The 22,318-nt window shown below is 37.2% G+C and overlaps 1 protein-coding gene across 7 annotated transcripts in view; it reads right to left on the minus strand.

Annotated features, from left to right (window-relative positions):
• Nucleotides 1-14,834, minus strand: part of Zcwpw2 (zinc finger CW-type and PWWP domain containing 2) — a 119,548-nt gene extending 104,714 nt beyond the window's left edge. For all 7 annotated transcript variants that reach the window (XM_076577304.1, XM_076577305.1, XM_042281916.2 and 4 more), the window contains exon 1: nucleotides 14,513-14,834. In XM_076577304.1, coding sequence (XP_076433419.1) covers nucleotides 14,513-14,799 — 287 coding nt within the window. In that variant the 5' untranslated portion in view covers nucleotides 14,800-14,834. The remainder of the gene's footprint in view (nucleotides 1-14,512) is intronic.
• Nucleotides 14,835-22,318: the final 7,484 nt, after the last annotated feature.

Here is a 22,318-nt window from a genome sequence, read left to right on the forward strand (position 1 = left end):
AGGCACACAAGTGGTACAGAGACAAAACACCCACACATAAAGTAAAATTTAAATGTAATGTTTATTGGGACAGAAATCTCTACAGAGCTCATTTTTCCCTTTGGACACTCAGTTCCCACGTCTATAGCTTTCTATTTTTCTACTTTCTATCTAATTTTGATTTCTTTTAATCATTGCTTTTTAACTATAGGGGTGTGTGTGTGTGTGTGTGTGTGTGTGTGTGTGTGTGTGTATGTGTGTGTGTGTGTGTGTGTGTGTGTGTGTGTAGGTACAAAAGCACTATGTACTCTTAATTGCTAAGCCATCTCTCCAGCCCCTGATTTTTCTTCTCTGCATCAGCAGCCAGAAGTTCAAGGCCAGGACAACACTGCTAAGCAAAGGCTGAAAACAATACCCAATCTGGAGTCCAAATGGGAAATTAGACAGCAATTCCTGAAAACTGCTGATGTGAGAAAACCCACGCCTGCTCTACTCACTTTATTTATTCAATTCCATATCAAAAGGAAGCTGAAACAATCATCTTAAAATTTCCTGACTATGAATATAAATGAAAACAAAGTTAGGCAGGGAGTGGAGGCACAGGCCTCTAATCCCAGCACTCACAAGGCAGAGGCAGGCGGATCTCTGTGAGGTTGAGGCTAGCCTGGTCTATGTCTAGTTCTAAGCTAGCCTGGCTACATAGTGAGATCCTATCTCAAACAAACAAGCAAATTTAGCACTGACTAAGAAAACTGAAATTTTCAAGTACTGCATTTTCTCAGTATTTAACAGGAAGTAGATGTGTATCGCAGAAAGGCTACTTTTTGCCTTCAGATAAAGCATGCTAATTATTGCTGTGTGTCCTATTTATCCTGTGTATTAAATTGACATTTTCTTACACATTTTATATATTACCTTATATGAATTGACTATCTTAGAAAACTACACCTCTGAAATTCAAATGATTATTTTGTATTCAAGTGGTAAAATGTAAATTGTTAGCTTGAAATGCTATGTTAAGAATCCAATCCATATTTTATCCATAGCAAAAATTTTATACACACACACACTTAATTTGTTTCCCCCTCTGGCCTCAAATGATCCTCCTGACTCATTCTCCAGAGTGCTAGGATTACAGGTGTACCAGCATGCCCTATTCTAATTAAGTTTTAAATATTTTACCAACATTCCAACATCTGCCCTGCCACTCTGGCATTAAACCAAGAAAGAAAGACAGAAAATAAAGTGAGGATCCCGTGATAAAGAATCATGGTAGAAATCTGACAAAGGTTTACAGCTCAAGATCTAGCTTGTGCACATCTAGCACTGTAACACTGAAAATTGTCCACTTGTCCAGCTCTGGGCCGTCAGCAGCTCTGTAAAGTGGGAGAGTTACTAGGAGTCAAGTGAAGAAACTCATGTTCTCACTCTGCCTTCTACCAAGTGGCCAGCGTTCTGAAGGCATCTAGTTCTTGCTATGGTTCCTAACGTGTTATAAAGTTCAAATAAATGTGTGATTTATACATTTTTGTTTTGAGAAATTAGAAGTCTGTCATCATCATAAGGCTGAGCTGTGTCATGACAAATTTAGATGTTAAAAACCTATTTTCCAGTATCTCAGAAGGTGACTGTATTCAGAGAAAGGGCCTTTAAAGAAATAACCAAGAAAGCTGGACATGGTGCAGTATGTATGTACTCCTTGCACTCAGGAGGTAGGGGGAGGAGGATCAGAGTCCAAGGTGAGTTGAACAACATGGGAGCCTGTCTCAAAACAACAAGTAACTCAGTTAAAACTGAGCTCATTATGACAGGCTCTATGTTTAAGACAACCTGCATCATGAAAAGAGATCAGGACAGAGACATGCGGAGGGAAGAGCATGTGAGGACATGGCAAGAAAGCAGCATTCGTAAGTCAAGGAGAAAGAAACTGTCCATGGGATACCTCCATCTCAGGACTTGGAGCCTGTGGAAAGCACATCTGCATTGTGTAAGCCAGCTAATGTGTGCTGTTTTGTTATGGCAACCAGAGAAGCTAATATGACTACGTATATGTAGAATAACTGGTGCAGCTGAAAAGAAGAATGATTTAGAAATATCTCCCTGTATTTAGCAAGAGGCTCTGTGTGTGCCTTTTAGAGGTTCCTAAGTATGTGGTGTACCAGAATGTGGGAGAAAACTATGAGATCAATAGACAAGTACTACTCTCCTGAGAACTGTTTGCTTTTATTTAAAAAATAAATAAATAAGCACTTCTAGATCCTGCATCAGTTTCTCTTTAACATTCTTGAATCAACTCATTTGAACAACAGATATTCTGGATGCTGGCAAGATGGAGTCTTCAGCCTTAAGAACTGCCTATAAAGCCACAGGTTAACACAATCTACCCAGTGAGTACTCCGCTGTAAGCACCTCTGCAGGTAGCAGCTGTCTTTGTACTTCAGGGTCTAGAGTATTGCTTAATTAAGGTCAGATTTTTGACTGTTCCTTATGGGTTAATTTTATCTTTACATTTTACTATTGTAATTATTAAATATATTGTTATTATCATTCTATACATTTGTGGCATTGAATAAATAATGCAAGTAGATTTCAGTTTCTTAATTTGAAATTAAAATTTGTGCTCAGCTTAGCTTATAAAGAGGAACATAAATGATGCACAGTCAAATGCATTCTACTCTCTGAAGAAGGGGAGATGCAGCTGTTTTTCAGGCATGTCGATGACAGTAATCACAAATTAAAGATAATTTAGAGACTGGATTAAAACATTTTTGTATAAATTTTAAGTTCTTTGCCTTAGTTACTAATTCTAGTGAAATTTTCTGTTTTTTAGATATATTGATTGATAAAGCAAATTCATTTCTTGAGTTACAGTTATTAAAACTTCAAATTTCCCATTTGGAAATTGCTTTCAAAATGCATTTTTTACTGTGCTTTCAAAATGTTTGCTTTAGAGATGGAGAACTATAAATCCCTTTGTGATAATTTCAGTAAATGCTCATATTACATGTCCCCTAAAATATTGAATCTTATGTAGCCAATTAATGTTCATGTTAATTATAATATGGGAGGGAATAATACTATTTACAATGTTGTGATTTTGAATCCCAGAAAAGCCCTCATTAAAAAAAAAAAGGCACTGAGGTCACAAATTTGTAAAGGCAGTAAGTGCATGAGTTTGTTAGGGCTGTTACAATGAAATATCACAGGCTTGATGGAAGAAGCAAGAGAAATTTACTTTCTGCAGCTTTTATAGGCTAGTAATCCAAGACTGAATATGAACAGTTTGTTTCTTCTGGTCTCTCTCCCAAGCTGGCAGATGCCCCCTTTCTACTGTATTTTCAGTCTTTCTGTTTTCCATGTGCATGCCCACACCCTATCTTACAAGAATACCAGATAAATAGAATTAAGGCATTCCCTAATGGGTCTCATTTGTAATTAATCACTTCTTTAAGGGTCCTATATCCAAATATGGTCACATTTTGATGTTTCAGAATTTATGGCAGCATTCAACATAGGGTTCATAATTCATCACAAAATAGTGACAAAGCAAGAACCTAAATCTACATATTGACTTGAAGGTCTATTACACACATGTGCATATCAGAAGAGGCCTGTCATAGCCTCTCTTTTAAGGTTGATTCCTTATGGTGTTCACAGAGAACAAGACAATAAGTTAATATACTTGAGTTTTGTAATGTAAAAGTTTACAAAACTAGTAAACGATTCTGAAAGGGTTGTATTGTGGTGATACACACTCAGAATCCTGTACAATTTCTTCATAAACACAGGTAGAGTAAATACAGCAGCAGCAGCAGCACTACACTTGCCATATAGCAGCCATGATGAAGCTTAGTGATTGGCTACTGTATATGCACCAAAACAGGATCAGTAACTACAACTCCCTAGGAGACCTAGCAAGATTGGTGTTTGTGAGAGAAAAGAAGGGTGGGTGGGAAAAGCACAGAGCTCATCGGACAAATTGGAGAATGAGAACTTCAAAATGGTAGCAAGCTTCATGGGCAAGTCCAGCAGGCTGAACTAATAGCAACAGGCTAAACTGCAGCAGGGCAACAGCAAGTCTGAACACGCTGGAGCACTGAGGATCCCTGGGAACATGAAACCTAAGAGGGATCATTTCCAAGAACACCCTTAACTCTGATAAAACCAACAGACAATGGACTGCTGGGAGAAAAGTCAAGTCAAAGATGACAGGATCGATAAGAAGAGCAGAGGAACTTGTTTTGTTGCCAGATTAGTCTTCCCCTATGGGACTCCAAGGAGCACAGAACTGGGCTAATAGAGAAAAGGGACACTGATAGTTCTGACAGAGGTGCCAGAACAGCTGTAAAGCATGGCGAAACAAACCAGCGCACACAACAGTAGGAGCCAGTCCTCGGTGTCCCCTCTGCTCTCCAGCAGCCAGGCAGAGGACACCCACTGCTTTCCTTGTCACATCCTGGAGGACAGTAGCCAGGCACCACTGGAGAAGAAATCCCTTGTCTGGGAGTAGTAGGTAGTCACTGAAAACAAGGAGCAGTCACAAGTTAGGGACCCTAGGGACACCCTGCCATGAGTCTGGTGGGAGATGTCCACAAGAAGTACCCTAAGAAACCGAGAGGTTTAGGCAGCAAGGAGCTGCACCTGTGGAGAGCAGTGTTTGGGGGCCTCTCCCTCTGTGGTGAGGCACAGACACCTCTGTTAGCTGGGACTGCTTGGCCTCCAGGCCTGAGGCTTGCTGCTAAGTGGGACTGAGAGCTCTGAGCCCAGGTCAGTCAGACCACACAGCAAATCACTTACTTCCCCAGCCTCCTCCACTCCCACAGGATCACAGAAGAAACTAATACTAAGTTAGTATGGTAAAAATAGTACGAGACAAAATACCAAAAGATGAAAGCTTGCCACAGAGGAATGGTTTTGAGAGAATAAGATTGTAATCAAGATTTCAAGTTGCCCTAACAGAATTAAAGAAAATAGTGTGAATACAATGTACACATGTGAACTAGAAAAACATTTAAAATGAATGATTAAGGATTTGAAAAACTTAAAATGAAAACCTTTTAAAACTTCAAAAATGAATGATAAATTAGAAGGAATAAGAAACAACTGATACCTTCAGAAAAATAAAATATGTAGAAAAAAAATTTTTAAAGGGCTAAAAAGATGAAAAAAGTTCAAGAAAAAGAAATACCAAAGGCAGAAAGGATTACCTAAGTTACAGAATCATGAAGTAAAAACCCAAACCCATATGATGGGACAGTGTAACTGCCTTTAAGTTGAGAAAGTTTAACTGAATTCTAAGTCTTGTATACTGAAAACACATAGTATATATTTGAAAAAATTTGACCCATAATACAAAACTCTGAAATATAATAAATCTACATAAATTTAATGAAAAATATTTTAAGCATCTATGGAACAATTAATATCCTCAAATGTTTGACATTTAGAAAAGCACTTATAAACAACCCATTTCAATGAAAAATTGGCAACTATTTTAAGATTAATAGAATACAATGTTTATCACAGTTCTTGGAAGAGATTTTGTAGCTTTAAGATGAAAAAATAAGAGATGAATCCAATTACCTAACGCTCACTTAAGGAAGCAGAGGAATGAACACAACTCAGATGACAAAGATGGTATCAGAGACCGGCAGTTAAGAACCACAGGCACAGCTCAGCAGGCAAAGGCACTTGCCAACAAGCTTGATGACATGAGCTCCATCCCCAGGCCCCACATGGTGGAGGAAGAACTGACTCTGGAGATTACACCTGTCAAAACACAGAGTGTGAACCTAGAGTGAACCCTCAGGTACACTATGAACTCTGGAGGTAACTAGGATGTGTCAAGGTAAGTTCACTAATTACAACAAATCACATAGTGTGGGGTGTAACTGGGAGAGAGGCTGAATTCTGAGTGGACAGAAGGTATGTGGAAATTGTACTTACACCCAATTTTTGTGAACCCAAGGCGCTCTAAACACGGAAGTCTATTTTGTAAAAACATGAGTAATTCTGGGGGGAAAGTTAGAAATAGGCAAATGCAAAGTACAAGGCTGATCATATAGCTCAGCAGTAATGTTAGCCTAACAAGTGTGAGTCTCTTGGAATTTGATTTACTGGGACACGGACACACACACACACACACACACACACACACACACACACTCACTCACTCACTCACTCATGCATACAGACCCACAAAGACACATGAAAATAAGTAATGTAATAAAGAATTAAAGAAATCAGTGTGGTGATATTTTATTTGTACTGAAATGTGATTTTAATTTTATGTTAATAAATAAAGTTGCCCTGGGGTCAGAGCTATTAGAGCCATAGCAAGAGCATGGTGGTTAGAAGAGCTAGGTAGATTTCTGTGTGTTCAGGGATACAGCCAGTATTGGAGACATACGCCTTTAAGACCTGGAGGGCGGTACTTACAGGCAGTGCTGAGGCAGTCATGTGGTTGGGTTTACAACCAATGAGAAGGCAGAACAGAAAGACTATTTAAACACAGACAAACAGGAAGTAGCTCTCTCTCAGGGAAGCTAGGAGCACTGCAGGAGGTAAGATTTTATCTCTGAGCTCTGACCTCTCGGCTTTCTCTTTTACATTGGCTCTGTGTTTCTTATTTTAAAAAGACGATTGGTTACATCTACATCTGGCGCCCAACGTGACAAGAATCCATTAAAAACTGCTTGGGGCCGGCTCCCTAGCCGGAGCAGCCGGCTCCCTAGCCCCGGCCCAGGTCTGCTTGGGCTCAGACCGGACTGTGAGCTGCTTGCTTAAAGCCAGTGCTACAAACAACTCAGGCCTGCCCTGCTAAACAGGGCCCCTGCCTGTAAAGCCAAGCCTTGACTCGGCTCAAGAGGGAACAAGTGGCTGGATTTAAGCTTTAGCCAGCTACGCTTTCACTTTCACTTTCGCTTTCGCTTTTGCTTTCTCTCTTGCTTTCTCTCTGTCTCTCTGTTTCTGTCTCTCTCTCTCTCTCTCTCTGGATTCACACCTAGGACACTAGGTGGCTCTTTTGAAATTCGCTCGGATTTCTACTGTTCTACGCAGATTTGGTAAGTCATAAAGGAAACTATTTAAAAGACAAATTTTTTTCCACATTTAAAAAAAAATGGGTTTCCTGTGTACATTGGAAGAATGGGTTTTGTTTGAAATTTTAGGCAGTCTGACAATGGAACAACTATATGAAAAGATTAGTATTATGGGAATTATGCAGTTAATCACCATGCTTATTCTCATTTTAGTATTTAAAAAGTTAGTCGATTTAAGTGCCAGGATAACAGCTTTAGAAAAACCTGTTAAACCTGTAAAAATTCAGACAGGAGAAATTAACAGTGAAGTTGGTTCAAGTTTGGATCATAAGGTTACAGAAAGAAAGCCTGTTTTCACACAGTCACCCTTAATTTATCCTGTAACCGTACAGCAGATGCCTGATCAAATGGCTACACAAAATATTTGGGCTCCAATTGAACTGATGGATTTTAAAAGGTTTAAGGAGGCAATAGTATCTTATGGCATGCATTCCCCATATGTAAAGCAAATGTTAAACTCTTGGTCAACATATAATAGGATTATACCACAGGACTGGCGGGACCTTGCACAAGCTGTTCTGGAACCCAGCCAGAGACTTCAATTTCTAACGTGGTTTAAGGAGGAAGCTAGAAACGTAGAAAAACAATGGACGGATAAAGGAATACAAGTTTGTCAGGATCAGCTTATTGGAGAAGGCCAATATGCTTCAATACAAACACAATGTTTATATGATGTTCAAACCCTAATTTTATGTCGAATGGCAGCCTTGAATGCATGGGACAGAGTTGAGGAACCAGGAAAAAAACCTGAGTCATTCACAAAGGTTATGCAAGGCCCAAAAGAATCTTTCACAGATTTTTTAGAAAGACTGGCTTCAGCAGTAAACAGAATGGTCTCAGGATCAGAAGCTAGTAAGGCAATAATTGAAGCTTTGGCATTTGAAAATGCGAATGCAGCATGTAAAAGAATAATCAGGCCATTAAAGGCAAGATCTGCACCTTTGGAAGATTGGATTAGAGAAACAATTAATGTTGAGCTTGATGAGCATGATGATACGTGGGTAGGAGAAGTAATTTCAAAAGGTTTGAGGAGTGTTAGATGTTTTGGGTGTGGAAAGCAAGGACATTTTAAAAGGGACTGTAAACAGGTCATTCCTAGAAGCAATATTTCTTCAAGGAACAATGGCAACAGAATGCCCCTTCCTTCTGGAGTATGCAGAAGGTGCGGTAAGGGAAAACACTGGACCAACGAATGTAGATCAACAAAGGACAGACAGGGTAATCCTTTGCCTCAGTTTTCGGGAAACTCCCAGAGGGGCCTCATGCAGGCCCCCATAGCAAAACCAGTTCAAACCTTTCCTGCAGCTGTAGAGGAAATCCCTGCTCTGAGCGATTAAATAACCAAATGACTATTGGAATAAATCATGCTGGTCAGGATGATGAAACAGAGAGAATAGAAAATTCAGGAGAAAACATAAAGAAAATTTTTTGGCAAACTTCTATTAATGAACAGAGACCAAAATTAACGATAAAAATAAATGGTGTTTTGTTGTCTGGTCTGGTAGACACAGGTGCGGACGTTACCATAATTGCACCAGAATTTTGGCATCCAACTTGGCCTCTTCAGGAGGTAAACGTTCAATTGTTAGGAATTGGGACATTATCTCAGGTGAAACAGAGTGCAAGATGGCTGGAATGTATAGGTCCAGAAGGACAGAGAGGAAAATAAAACCATATGTGGCTAACATAGCTATGAACCTGTGGGGTCGAGACTTGTTGCAACAATGGAATACTCAGATTAAAATCCCTCCAATCTCAGAAACAAATCATAAACTAGCACATGTTTCTGAGAGAAATATTAGAAGGCATTATTTTGAGTGGTCACCAGCCATCCATATTATACAAGAACAGGGCACAACAACTGATAATCTTCCAAAAATATCAACAGCTCTACCTTTAAAATGGTTAACAGACAAGCCTGTATGGGTTCAGCAATGGCCTTTAACAACAGAGAAACTCCAGGCTTTAGAAGAGCTGGTAGAAGAACAGTTAAATGCTCAGCATATTGAACAGTCAACCAGCCCTTGGAATTCTCCTGTATTTGTTATTAAAAAGAAATCTGGTAAATGGAGAATGGTAACAGACCTTAGAGCAATTAACAAAATAATTCAGCCAATGGGCTCTCTACAATCTGGAATTCCTTTGCCTACTCTGTTACCAAAAGGATGGCCTCTCATAGTTATTGATTTAAAAGACTGTTTCTTTTCAATACCCTTACAAGAAAAAGACAAAGAAAGATTTGCTTTCACAGTGCCTACTTATAATAATTCTCAACCGGTTAAAAGATTTCAATGGAGGGTCCTCCCACAGGGAATGTTAAATAGCCCAACTCTGTGCCAATATTTTGTACAACATCCATTGGAAGTGATACGTAAAAAATTTCCTAAATCTATAATTTATCATTATATGGATGATATTTTATTAGCTGACTCAAATGCAGATACTTTAGAAAGAATGTTTGAAGAAGAAAATTTTGCCTTGCTGGGGATTACAAATTGCTCCTGAAAAGATACAAAGAGGAGATTCTATTAATTATTTAGGATATAAAATAGAGCTACAAAAAATTAGACCCCAAAAGGTGCAAATTCGGAAAGATAGACTACAGACTCTTAATGACTTTCAAAGATTATTTGGAGATATTTCTCATCTACGAACTATTGTTGGGGTAAAAAATGATGAACTGACTAATTTGTTCAAAACCTTAGAAGGTGACAAGGACTTAAATAGTCCAAGAGAATTATCACCTGAAGCTGAGAAAGAATTGGCCTTGGTAGAAAAGAAAGTACATGAAGGGCACGTGGATCGTATTGATCCAAAGCTGGATTGCATTTTGGTTATTTTACCTTCTAGGCATTCTCCTACTGGAATATTAATGCAGAGGGAAGATATTATATTGGAATGGATATTCTTACCAAATAAACCAAATAAAAAATTAAAAACTTATGGGGAAAAAATCTCTGACTTGATTTGGAAAGGAAAATTGAGACTTCGTCAATTAGCAGGAATAGACCCAGCAGAAATTGTCGTACCTTTAACTAAGGAGGACATTGAAAAATTATGGACAGAAAGTGAACCTTGGCAAAGAGCTTGCAGTAATTTTTTAGGAGAAATTAACAGCAAATATCCCAAAAGCAACAGAATTGATTTTATAAAGAGAGCTGATTGGATCTTGCCTCGAATTGTACGGCAAAAACCCATATCTGGAGTTCGTACATTTTATACAGATGCCAATAAACAAGGAAAGGCAGGTTACAAATCAGAAAATTTAAGTAAAGTGGTTCAAAGTCCTTATAATTCAGTGCAAAAATCAGAATTGTATGCTATTCTGTTGGTATTAATGGATTTTTCAGAACCTCTCAACATAGTAACTGACTCTCAGTATGCTGAAAGAGTGGTATTACATATTGAGACTGCAGAATTTATCCCTGATGCTTCAGAATTAACTTCACTATTTATTCAATTACAAGATACAATCAGGAAAAGGAGTCATCCTTTATATATAACTCACATCCGATCTCATACTGGTCTGCCAGGCCCTTTAGCACAAGGCAATGATGAGATTGATAAATTATTGATAGGAAATGTGCTGGAGGCCTCAGAATTTCATAAAAAACATCATGTCAATAGTAAAGGTTTAAAAAAGGATTTTTCCATAACCTGGCAACAAGCCAAAGAAATAGTAAAGAAATGTCCTACTTGTTCCTTCTATAATCAAACGCCATTACCAGCAGGATGTAACCCAAAAGGTACTCAGAAAAATGAAATCTGGCAGATGGATGTGTTTCACTTTGCAGAATTTGGAAAATTGAAATATGTACACCACACCATTGATACTTATTCAGGATTTCAATGGGCAACTGCTTTGAGTTCTGAAAAAGCTGATTCTGTAATCCCTCATTTGCTAGAAGTCATGGCCATCATGGGTATACCTGCACAAATCAAAACTGACAATGCTCCATCATATGTCTCTGTTAAAATGAAACAGTTTTTTGATTATTACAATATAAAGCATATTACAGGTATACCACATAATCCTACAGGTCAAGCAGTTATAGAAAGATCAAACAGAACTCTAAAGGATATGCTAAATAAACAGAAAGGAGTAACAAAAACCCCCAGAAATAGACTGCATAATGCTCTATTAACTTTGAATTTTCTGAATGCCAATGAGAAAGGAACAACAGCTGCAGAGAGACATTGGATAATAGAAAAAACTACAGAATTAAATCAGCCTATATACTTTAAGGATGTGCTGACCTCAGAATGGAAACCAGGGTATGTATTACGTTGGGGACGAGGTTTTGCTTTTGTTTCTACAGGAGAAGATAAGCTGTGGGTACCATCAAAATTGATAAAAGTTCGATTTGAACAAGAGAAACCTCTTAATTAGAGGAGGTGATAGTTCATCAACCAGCATGAACATCCAATTTAAACTAACTTGTACCTGTAACACATGTCTTTTCATTTAATCAGATAATAACTTGCCAAAAAGGAACATCCCCAAAATTAGTCTTGGGGAAAGGTTTTTGTTTTTGTCTTTTAGGAGAATGATGGTTAAGTAATCTGAAGAACACAGGACAAATGAGACAACTGAAGAAAAGGGACAAATCATCTGTCCCAGGAAACAGAGTGAAACGGCGTATGGGTATATATAATCTAAAAAATTTTATGTCTTCCTAAATGTTTGTTTCTGCTTTTCTCTAAGGATTTAACACTATTGGTCTTCTAATAGTCCCAGTTCAATTAAAATTTAAAGCTGACTTTGGAGTTGGAGAATGGCTCTCTCCTTCTTTAAACTCAAGCATGTTGTTAAAAGGAAAATACAAACTCCCTGTATCATGCCAGAATAAAAGAGCCATTTTCTGCTATGGGACAGGACAAAAGCCAAATTAATTAAGGGACTATTCTATTACTAATCTCAACTCTTTGATTCTATTCTGATTCTTTAAACTTTTCTTAAAGTATAAGTTTTATATCAAAATTTACAAGATTAATATATATATACATTTTAAACTTTGTTAAGATATGAATGGTCATACAGAGTACTAACTAATTCTAGAAAAAAGGCTTCAATTAGCTGCACATATATGTCTTTGTGTTCGAGTCTCTTATCAGTTTTCTGCAGGAAATCACGGCCAGGCCTAACATCAACTGAAGTCTCCGGAAAGAAGATGGGGCCCCACAACAACAACAACAACAACAACAACAACAACAATTCCACGTGGACAATAATAATATCACTAAACTGACAAACATCATCTACAGATCAGCTTTGAACTACAAGGTGCTCAGAGCAATTTTGAGATGACTAGCTGAGATGATCCAGTCTCAAAGACTACTTGAATAAGGACTTGAGATAAACCCTGAACTTTGGCTTTATACACAGACTGGATAATAATGAAGGATATAGTTACCTTTCCTAGAATTTGACAATTAACCTAAATTTTTCTTTCAGGATAAAGATAACTTCGCCCATACCCAGCAGGAAGCAATTTTAAGAATATGACACCCACATTGCCAAAGAAGTGGTGTGGGGCAGGTGGTTTTTTGGTTCTTTTAATGGGTTTTGGGTCTGGGATAATTTTCATTGTTTAGGGGGGTTGGTTACAAGTTGTTGTCAAGGGTTAGGAAAAAGGCTAAGCAAAGGAGATTAGATTTAAGGTTCTTGTTTAAAAAAAAAAAAAGAAAAGAAAAAGATAATTACTAGTTTTAAATACTTTACAGTATTACCAACTATTAGGATATAAAGAAATGAAAGTTAGTAGTTATAGACATTACAATAGAAATTGTAGTCATATTAGATACGTTTTAAAAATTGAGCAGATATGTTTTAGACAGGTCATCTTCAAACCCTTCAGAGATCTACAGAATATGGCATTTAAAATGTTTTAATAACTTAGAAATTTTTCTTTTTTGAGACATGTCGGCTCCTGGCAGTAACAATCTACTTCAGAGAAAATATGGGCATTGAAGAAAATGCATATGGAGTTAATTTTCATTGTGGCAAAAGTTAGCCACTGGACAACAAAGTATCCTCAAATCAACAGGACAAAATGGACAGACAGAACACAAAACAAAGGACTACCGATTCCTGCCAAAACAAGTGTGGTTATGGCTTTATCAGAAGGCATCTTCTGAGGCCAGGACAATATGGCACCATCCCTGAAGTGGCCTTCACAATCCGGAAAAGGTACAGTACCCTTTTCTTAGAAGGCAGCTGAACAGGCAGTGGGCTGATGGCTTCTGTTGTGCAATGGAACAGCAACTGAAAGCTCACGCCTCTCAATAGTAGACTGGCATTTAATAGAGGGATGTGGAGAAGAAGGGGATGCTGAGATGAAGCCATATATACACAGCCAAGAAGAATGGACAGCTGAATTCAAAAACCATCAACAATTTCCAGAATTTAAAATCTTGAATCATGACATGACACTAGTGGAATTCAGGTGTTTCTGGTACATGGACTGCTCTCACCCAGTGTGAGGTTGAACTGTTGACCTTGTGTACAACCTACTTCACAAATGAGTCTGTCAGATACGCTAAGCCTATAGGCTGAAGATGATGCCCCAACACTGCAGAGAAACCTCAGGTGACTGTCCAGGCAGCTGGCTGTTTCTGTCGACTCACAAAATTTTTGGAAGTTGCTTTTGTGCACTTCCTGTTTTTATTTTTGTTAGCTAATATTATTTCCTTCTTGGGTCTCTGAGGGAATTGAAGATTAGTTAGTTATAGTTGAAGATTAATTAGGATAGAAAGTGAATTAGATACATTTTGGACTTACTAAAATAGGATAGATAAGGGAATTATTTTCTCTGATTTGTCAAATACAAATGGACTAGACATCGTTTAGGTATTTGTTACTTGTATATATTGTATATAGTTATTGTACTTTTGTATATAGTTTTTCTTTTGTTAGTTATAACCTTTTGCCTTTTTTCTTTTTATTAAAATACAAAAGGGGAAATGTGGTGATATTTTATTTGTACTGAAATGTGATTTTAATTTTATGTTAATAAATAAAGTTGCCCTGGGGTCAGAGCTATTAGAGCCATAGCAAGAGCATGGTGGTTAGAAGAGCTAGGTAGATTTCTGTGTGTTCAGGGATACAGCCAGTATTGGAGACATACGCCTTTAAGACCTGGAGGGCGGTACTTACAGGCAGTGCTGAGGCAGTCATGTGGTTGGGTTTACAACCAATGAGAAGGCAGAACAGAAAGACTATTTAAACACAGACAAACAGGAAGTAGCTCTCTCTCAGGGAAGCTAGGAGCACTGCAGGAGGTAAGATTTTATCTCTGAGCTCTGACCTCTCGGCTTTCTCTTTTACATTGGCTCTGTGTTTCTTATTTTAAAAAGACGATTGGTTACATCTACAAATCAGTAGTTAAGTAGTGGTTAATTTATAAGTAATAGACACTAACTAAATCCCTTACCTTGGCCAATTCTGTAATTTTACCAACACCAGGCTTCCAAGAGGAAGCTGTGAATAGACGATCTTATACCCGCTTTCCAGGAACTGAGACTCTGCAGGAAAATCCTCCTCAGAAACCGAGCAGCTGTTGTAGCTGGAGTCAGTGTTCATGAAGCAGTACCAGGGTTCACTGTGCTCCACCCTGGCTGCAGCCTCAGCAGACAGCATCCTCCATTTCAAGCAGCCTTCATTCTCACACTGGACCCACACTCTGTTCACAAACTCACTGCTCTCCAGGGCCGGGTCCATTGAGCTGCTACTGACCACTCAGTTAGCTTGTTGGGTTTTTTTTTTTTTTCCTCAGAAGTTAAACAAATCTAGAAAATAAAAAAAATACATATTCAAGAGTAAGAGATAAAATTTAAATCACGAGAAAAAGTTCTTTTCTATTTCCTGCCTACTCCTGTGTGTTTGGCATGTGTTCTGCTGACCCACAACAATAACACAGCAGACATGTAAATTATGCTAACAAGTGCTCTGAAATTAAAAACTGGACAAATCCACCTTAAGATGAGTGTCTAGTTCAGCACTGTCTGTTACTGACACTCACTATACAGAAGGTATTGCTTTCCTTTTTGAGACAATCCTATGCTGTAGCCCAGGCTGGCCTCAAACTCTCCACACTTTTGCCCAAGCTTCCTGGGTACTAGGATGAGCAAAACACACACAGAGATACCAGGTGTCAGGTCCCAACTGCCTTATGCACACAGCTCACATTATACCCATTCTGCCAAGGAAACTGAAGCTAAGAAAAGCATGTTTAAGCCCCAGGCACAGTACTCTGTAGAGCTGAGGTTTAAATGCAGACATCTGGGCTCTTAATTCTGTGGTCTTGTCCTTAGATGCACTGCTCTAGAGTACACAACACCACAGACAGCATCATGCATCGTCCTGTTCTTTTTCTAAAAATCAGGAAAACCAAATACAGCAAATGTTTTACCTCATGAAAACTGTAATGATTTAAAAGTTAGATGAGCAACCTGTTCCTTAGGAAGTTCTGCCCCTTATCTCACTAACAAAGCACCTTCTCAGAGCTTTATTATGAGGCGTTTACATGTATGAAAAGAGTTGTATGTTAAAGCTCCCCAAATTCAGCATCTGTAACAATACGGAAGGATATACTAATAATGTAACTACAGATGAAACTAAGTATTGACAATGTATTTCCCAATAGCCTACTTTTAAAAAACAGAAAGAGATATGGGAGCTGGCAAAATGGATCAGTAGACAAAGGGACCTGCTGCCAAGACTGGTGAACTGAATCTGATCCCAGAACTCACATGGGGGAAAAAGAAAACAAACTTGCATAACTTTTTCCTCTGATCGCCACGTGCATGCCCCAAAATGCATGTGAACACATACACACACTAAGTAACTAAATAAATAAGTGCAAAAATATTTTGGTATACAAGAGTGATTAATCAGTACAACAGGACTATCCAAATACTAGCATCATTCAAACAGGCCTTTTAATTCACAAGTTAATCATAAACTTATCTTATTTACTCCTCATGTTCCTTACTTGAGCCCCTACAAATTGCATTTGAAATAGTCAATATATGCATTAGCCATTGATTACTATGTTTTAAAATTTTAACACTTTTTTTATTAACTGCATTTTCATTTTTAAATTTCCTATGTTTTAAACTTTCCATTGTATATGGTATAATGTTTGTTACATAAGATCATTTTCATACAAGTAGATACTTTATGTTGAGCATGCTCCCTCAATAACATTCTACCATGGCCTTCCTTTTTCACCCACACTCTCTCCTGTTAGTCCCATTATCTCCCGACAGTCTAGTTTCACTTTTATATTTATGTCATACATACATTTATAATTTCCCCTATCTACAGAAAACCTAGGAACCATGATTGTAGCAGGAATCTTAAAAGTTCCTATTAATAAAATCAAACCCGAGGCCAGTTATTGGGGTGAATTCTAGTAGATCAGAGAGACAGAATAAGCCACAGCTATCTCACCTCGCTGGTTCCTCAGATGATCTTGTCTCCTCAGACTGGAGGCCTCTGAGTCCTCATCCGGAATGGGTCTCAGCTGAATTGCTGCTTAAAAGCCTGAATGCTTAACCAGCCAAATGCTTCTAGTTTCTGGTCCTCACGCCTTATATATCTTTCTGCTTTCTACCACCACTCTCTGGGATTAAAGGCTGGCTTTCTGGGATTAAAGGCATGAGTCACCATGCTTGGCTGTTTCTAATGTGGCCTTGAACTTTCAGAGATCCAGAGAGATTTCTAACTCTGAAATGCTAGGATTAAAGGCGTGTGCTATCACTGCCTAACTAGTGGCTTTTCTGTTCTCTGACCCCAGATAAGTTTATTAAGGTACACAATATTTTGGGGAACACATTACCACCACACATGATTCTCAAAAACATTTTTTTATGAGACTGCTTTAATTCACTTGATATGATTATCTCCAGTTACATACACTTTCCTAAAATGATCTAACTTCACACTTCTTTATGGGTAAAAAAATTCCATTGTACAAACACACCAGATTTTTCTTCTCTATTCCCCTGTTGTCTCTATGTTGCCGGAAATCTAGGTTGGCTCCATCTGAACTATTGTAACCCACTGCTGCAATAAATATTGCTGTGCGACTATCTCTGTGATACATTGTCTTGGAGTTCTTTGGGGAAATATCCAGGAATGGTATAATTAGGTCACATGGAAGACAACCTTCTCTTTTAGAACCTCTTTACCAATTTCCATAATGGCTGTACTAGTTTACACTCCCACAGGCAGTGGAGGGTCCACTTTGGTCCACATCCTCACCAGAATTTGTTGTTTTCTTAATTACTGATATTCTGGCTGGGTTAAGATAGAATCTCAGTGCAATTTTAATTTGCATTTCTGTGATAGAGAAAGAGGTTGAACTTTTTACATGTGTTTATTGAACAAATATGTATCTCATTATTTGAGCACTACCTGTTCACTTAGCCATTTACTGACTTGTTTGAATTCTTAGATTTTTAGCTATTTGTACATTCTAGATATTAATCACATCACATGTACAGTTAGCACAGATCTTGCCCCATTCTCTGGGCTATTGGTAAACTCTGTTTATTGTTTCTATAGCTCTTGATTACATGAGGCCCCATTTGCCAGGAAGTTATTGCCACTGCCTATGTCTTGAAATAATTCATTTTTTCTTCTAATGGTTTCAGGTCTTATGTTAAGATATTTCATTCATTTGAAATTGATTTTTTTGTACAATCATCTAGTTTTATCTTTCTACATGTGAATATTTACTTTTCCCACACCATTTGCTGAAGATGTTGTCCATTCTCTAATGTATATTTTTTGGTATCATTATCCAAAAAAAAAAAAAAAAATCACGTGACTGCAGATGTGTGGATTTATATCTGGGTCTTTTATTTTACTGATTGACAAATCTGTTTTTTGTGTCTGTACTGGGGTGCTTTGATTGAAATGGCTCTGTAATATACCTTGAAATTGGTTACAGTGACACCTCCTGCTTCAGTCTTTTTTGCTCAGGATTCCTTGTAGTATCTGGGGTCCTTTGTGCTTCTGTGTGAATTAGTATTTTATTTTCTACTGCTGTGAAGAATAGCATTAAGATTTGGATGAGGATTATGTGGATTGCTCTTGGTAAGGCCACTTCCACAATACTAATTCCTCCAATCCCGGAGCATGTGATGTCTTTTCGATCTAGTCTCTGCTTCAATTACTTTCCTCAGCGTTCTAGGTTTTCATTGTGGAGGTTTTTCAATTCCTTCTTTGGGTTTATTCAAAGAAAATGATTTTTCTTGAGGTAAAAGTAAATGGAGTAATGGGATTGTTTCTCCAATTTCTTTCTCATAATGTTGGTTATTGTCATACAAACTCTATACTCCCATCCTCCCTTCTCTATTTCAGTTTTTCCTCTTTTATTTAGCATCTGATGTCAATTCAGCATGCTATCTCTGTCCCACCCAGGCCTATCCCATAACTTGACTATTGTGAGTAGTATTATAACAGACACATGTATGCAGGAATCTCTATAGAAACTTGGCGGTATTCCTTTGGATGCACATCCAAAATTGTATAATTGGATCTAGTGATACCTGTTATCTTTAATTTGTAGAGAAATCTGCATGCTGATTTAGATGCTGTATTAGTTTATAGTGCCACAAAGAGGGTACAGTATTCCTTTTCACTCACATCTTACCAGCATGTGTTGACTGCTATTCTTGGTAATAGCCATTCTGATTGGATGAAATGGACTCTCAGTAGATTTTAATTTGTATTTACCTGAGGCAAATAAAATTCTTGTTATTCTTTCCTGAGTTCTTGTAGCCTTATTCAGAAAGTCCTATACCTAGATCTTAAACTGGTCTCCCTATTCTCTCCTTTAGTTTCAAGATTCCAGATCTTACATTTAAATCATTGGTCAATTTTGAATTGATTTTTATGCAGGTGAGACGTGGCAATCTATTTCTCTCTTTTACCCATGGATTTCCAGTTTTCCCAGCACCAATACTGAGTCTGTTTCTTTTCCAACCTAAGTTTTCAGCCTCTTAATAGAAGATTAGATGTAGAGGAAGGTAGCTGCATAGGCTTGTTTCTGGGTCCTCTGTTTTACTGAGCCATAGGCTTGGTTTTACTGCCAGTATTATACTGTTTCTATTACTATTTCACTGTATTAAAATTTGGTATCAGCAGTGTGATGCCTCAATGGTAGCTTTAGCTCTTCAGGATCTTTTGTTTTTCTGTATTAATTTGTTTCTAGTTCTGTGAAGAATGTCATTGGAGTTTTAAAGTAGGTTACATTGAATCTGTAGATCACTTTTAATATGGCCATTTTTCTCAAGACTAACTCTGCTAATCTATGAACATGGGATGCCTTTTTCATCTTCTACTATCTTCTTCAATTTTTTTCCCTCAGATATTGACTGCTTACTTTGTTATTTATTGTGATTACTGTTAATGGGGTTGTTTTCGTTTTTCAGAAAAACAAATGTACATAGGAAAGTTCTTGATTTTGTGTGTTGACTTTGTGTCCTGCTACTCTGATGAAATGTATATTGGATCTACAAGTTTTCTTGTAATGCTCTAGGGTCTTTTATGCATGAGATCAGGTTGCATGCAAATATAATTTGACTTCTTTTTTCTTTTTGTATCCCTCATTTCTTTTCCTTGTGTTATTGCTATGGCTAAGATTTCAAATACTATATTAAGTGAGAATGGATACTCTTGTCTTATTCCTGATCTTAAGGGAAGTTTTCAGTTTATCTGCATTCAGTATAATGCTGGTTATATATTTCTTGTAAATGACTTTTCTTATATTTAGGTATAATCCTTTTATTCCTATGAATCATTTTTTCAGGGCTTTTCTTTTTTATCAGGAAGAGACATTAAATTTTGTTACAGGCTTTTTTGCTACATCTATTGAAATAAAACATATGGTTTCTATTCTACTAATGTGCTCTACTGTGCACATGCTAAAGTTACTTTGGCTTGTAAAGATTTTGAGGAATTTTGCTTTTATATCTATCAAGAATAATTATCTGCAGTTTTCTATTGTGTGATCTTTCATCTTTGTTGAATAAATATAAAGGTATTCTTTCATTTACTATTTTATGAAACACACTAACGAGCATTGGTGTTACTTGTTTATAGGTATGAAAGCATTCAACAGTGACTCAATCCAGGTTTGGCTAGTTTTTGTTGGAACACTGTTACTGCTTCATTGTTATGTTTGTATCTATTTAAATTTTTATATATTCTTGGTTCAATTTTGGCTCAAGTTACATGTGTCTAGAATTGTATTCATTTCTTCTAGATTTCCATTTTTTATGTATAAATTCTTAAACTATCTCCTGATTATCATCTTGGTTTCAGAGGTATACACTATAATATGCTCTTTTTATCTCTAATTGTATTGGTTTGAATGTTCTCTTTCTTTTGGCTAGCTTGGCTGAGGACTTGAATATCATGCTTATCTTTCCAAAGAAGCAATTCTTTACTTCAGTGAATCTTTTTATTCCTTGTTTAATCATCTTTTTATATCTGCTCTGATTTTTATTGTTTCTCAGCTCTTCGGATGTATGGATAATTTAATATCTCTCATTTTCCCCCATATAGATACTCATCTCTATACACTTTCCTCTTGTAGCTATTTTTTTTAACCCAAACCTGTATGTTTCATTTTCATTTGATTCTAAGAATTTTTATTTTTCCTATGGTTTCTTTGTTGTTGTTTTGTTTTGTTTTGGTTTGGTTTTTTTTGAGACAGGGTTTCTCTGTATAGCTTTGTGCCTTTCCTGGAACTCACTTTGGAGACCAGGCTGGCCTCGAACTCACAGAGATCTGCCTGCCTCTGCCTTCCGAATGCTGGGATTAAAGGCATGTGCCACCACCGTCCGGCTCCTATGGTTTCTTAAGTGACTCACTATTTAAAGAAGTATTGCTTAGTTTGTAGATGTTTGTATATTTTCTGTAATTTCTCTTGGTTCTGCTAATTTGTTTTATCAAATTATGATCCAAAAAGATACAAGAAATTATTGTCAATATTTGTTGATATTTATTTAATAACTCTCTTTTCTTAATCTTATATTTACCACTGAATAACTCACTTTCATTGCCTCCTTAGAACACTGATTCTGGGCTACTAGAAATCATGACTACCATACTGCAATTCCTAAAAAACCCAAATCAACCCTTTTACATTTGCAGTTTCTGGTAATGTAATTTGACAAATGTAAAGTAATCAAAAGGGGATACCACATTTGTACAATAAATAAAACTTTAATTACATCATCACAACTTGAAACTTTTATAGGCCCTGATTTTTCCACTTTGGTTTTTAAATTAATCTTAATATTTGAGTTTATACGTATTGAAAGAGAAAATTATAGCTTGGCTCAAACTTGGCTCTATTAAAGTGATTCAGCTCTAATTAAATGACTAATACAGCAGAAAGGGCCTTACTACCCTTCTAGTTGCATCCAAACTGTCTTCTACCTTATGAACTTCGCCTTAATGCCAAACTTTTGTTTGTTCTCCTTATTTTGTTTGAGTTTATCGAATATATTAGTTGTTGCATTTTTGACTGTCATGTTCACAATAATGGGTCAGAACTGACCAAATACATACTGGAAGGAATACTCACCTGGTTCTTAAGAAAAGAAGTGAGTTTTCCTTTGTGACATAATTGTTGCTGGAGGGCTTCTCTCCAGGTTCCCCAAGCCTGCAGTCCCACAATCCACTTATAAAATAATCACTCAAATGCTTATATCATTTATAAACTGTATGGCCATGGCAGGCTTCTTGCTAACTGTTCTTTTATCTTAAATTAACCCATTTTTATAAATCTATACCTTGCCACGTGGCTGGTGGCTTACCAGAGTCTCTACATGCTGCTTGTCCTGGTGGTGGCTGCAGTGTCTCTCCCCTCAGCTTTCCACTTCCCAGAATTCTCCTCTCTCCTTGTCCCACCTACTTCCTGCCTGGCAACCTACTTCCTGCCTGGTCACTGGCCATCAGTGTTTTATTTATATAGATCAATATCTACAGCACTTCCCCTTTTTTTCTTTTTTTAAAAAGGAAGGTTTTAACTTTAACATGGTAAAATTACATATAACAAAACAATTACTGAGCAAGAATTATAGTTACAATATTAAAGATGTCCTATCTATCTTATATTTGTGAGTTTAAGGTTTTATATCTAACTTATCTTTTATCATAACTGAGGACATTACAACTATCTAGTATTCAACCACATCAAAGACCTGAGAAGGAACAT

The sequence above is a fragment of the Peromyscus maniculatus genome, chromosome 7 (genome assembly GCF_049852395.1).
Source record: "Peromyscus maniculatus bairdii isolate BWxNUB_F1_BW_parent chromosome 7, HU_Pman_BW_mat_3.1, whole genome shotgun sequence".
Classification (NCBI taxonomy): domain Eukaryota; kingdom Metazoa; phylum Chordata; class Mammalia; order Rodentia; family Cricetidae; genus Peromyscus; species Peromyscus maniculatus.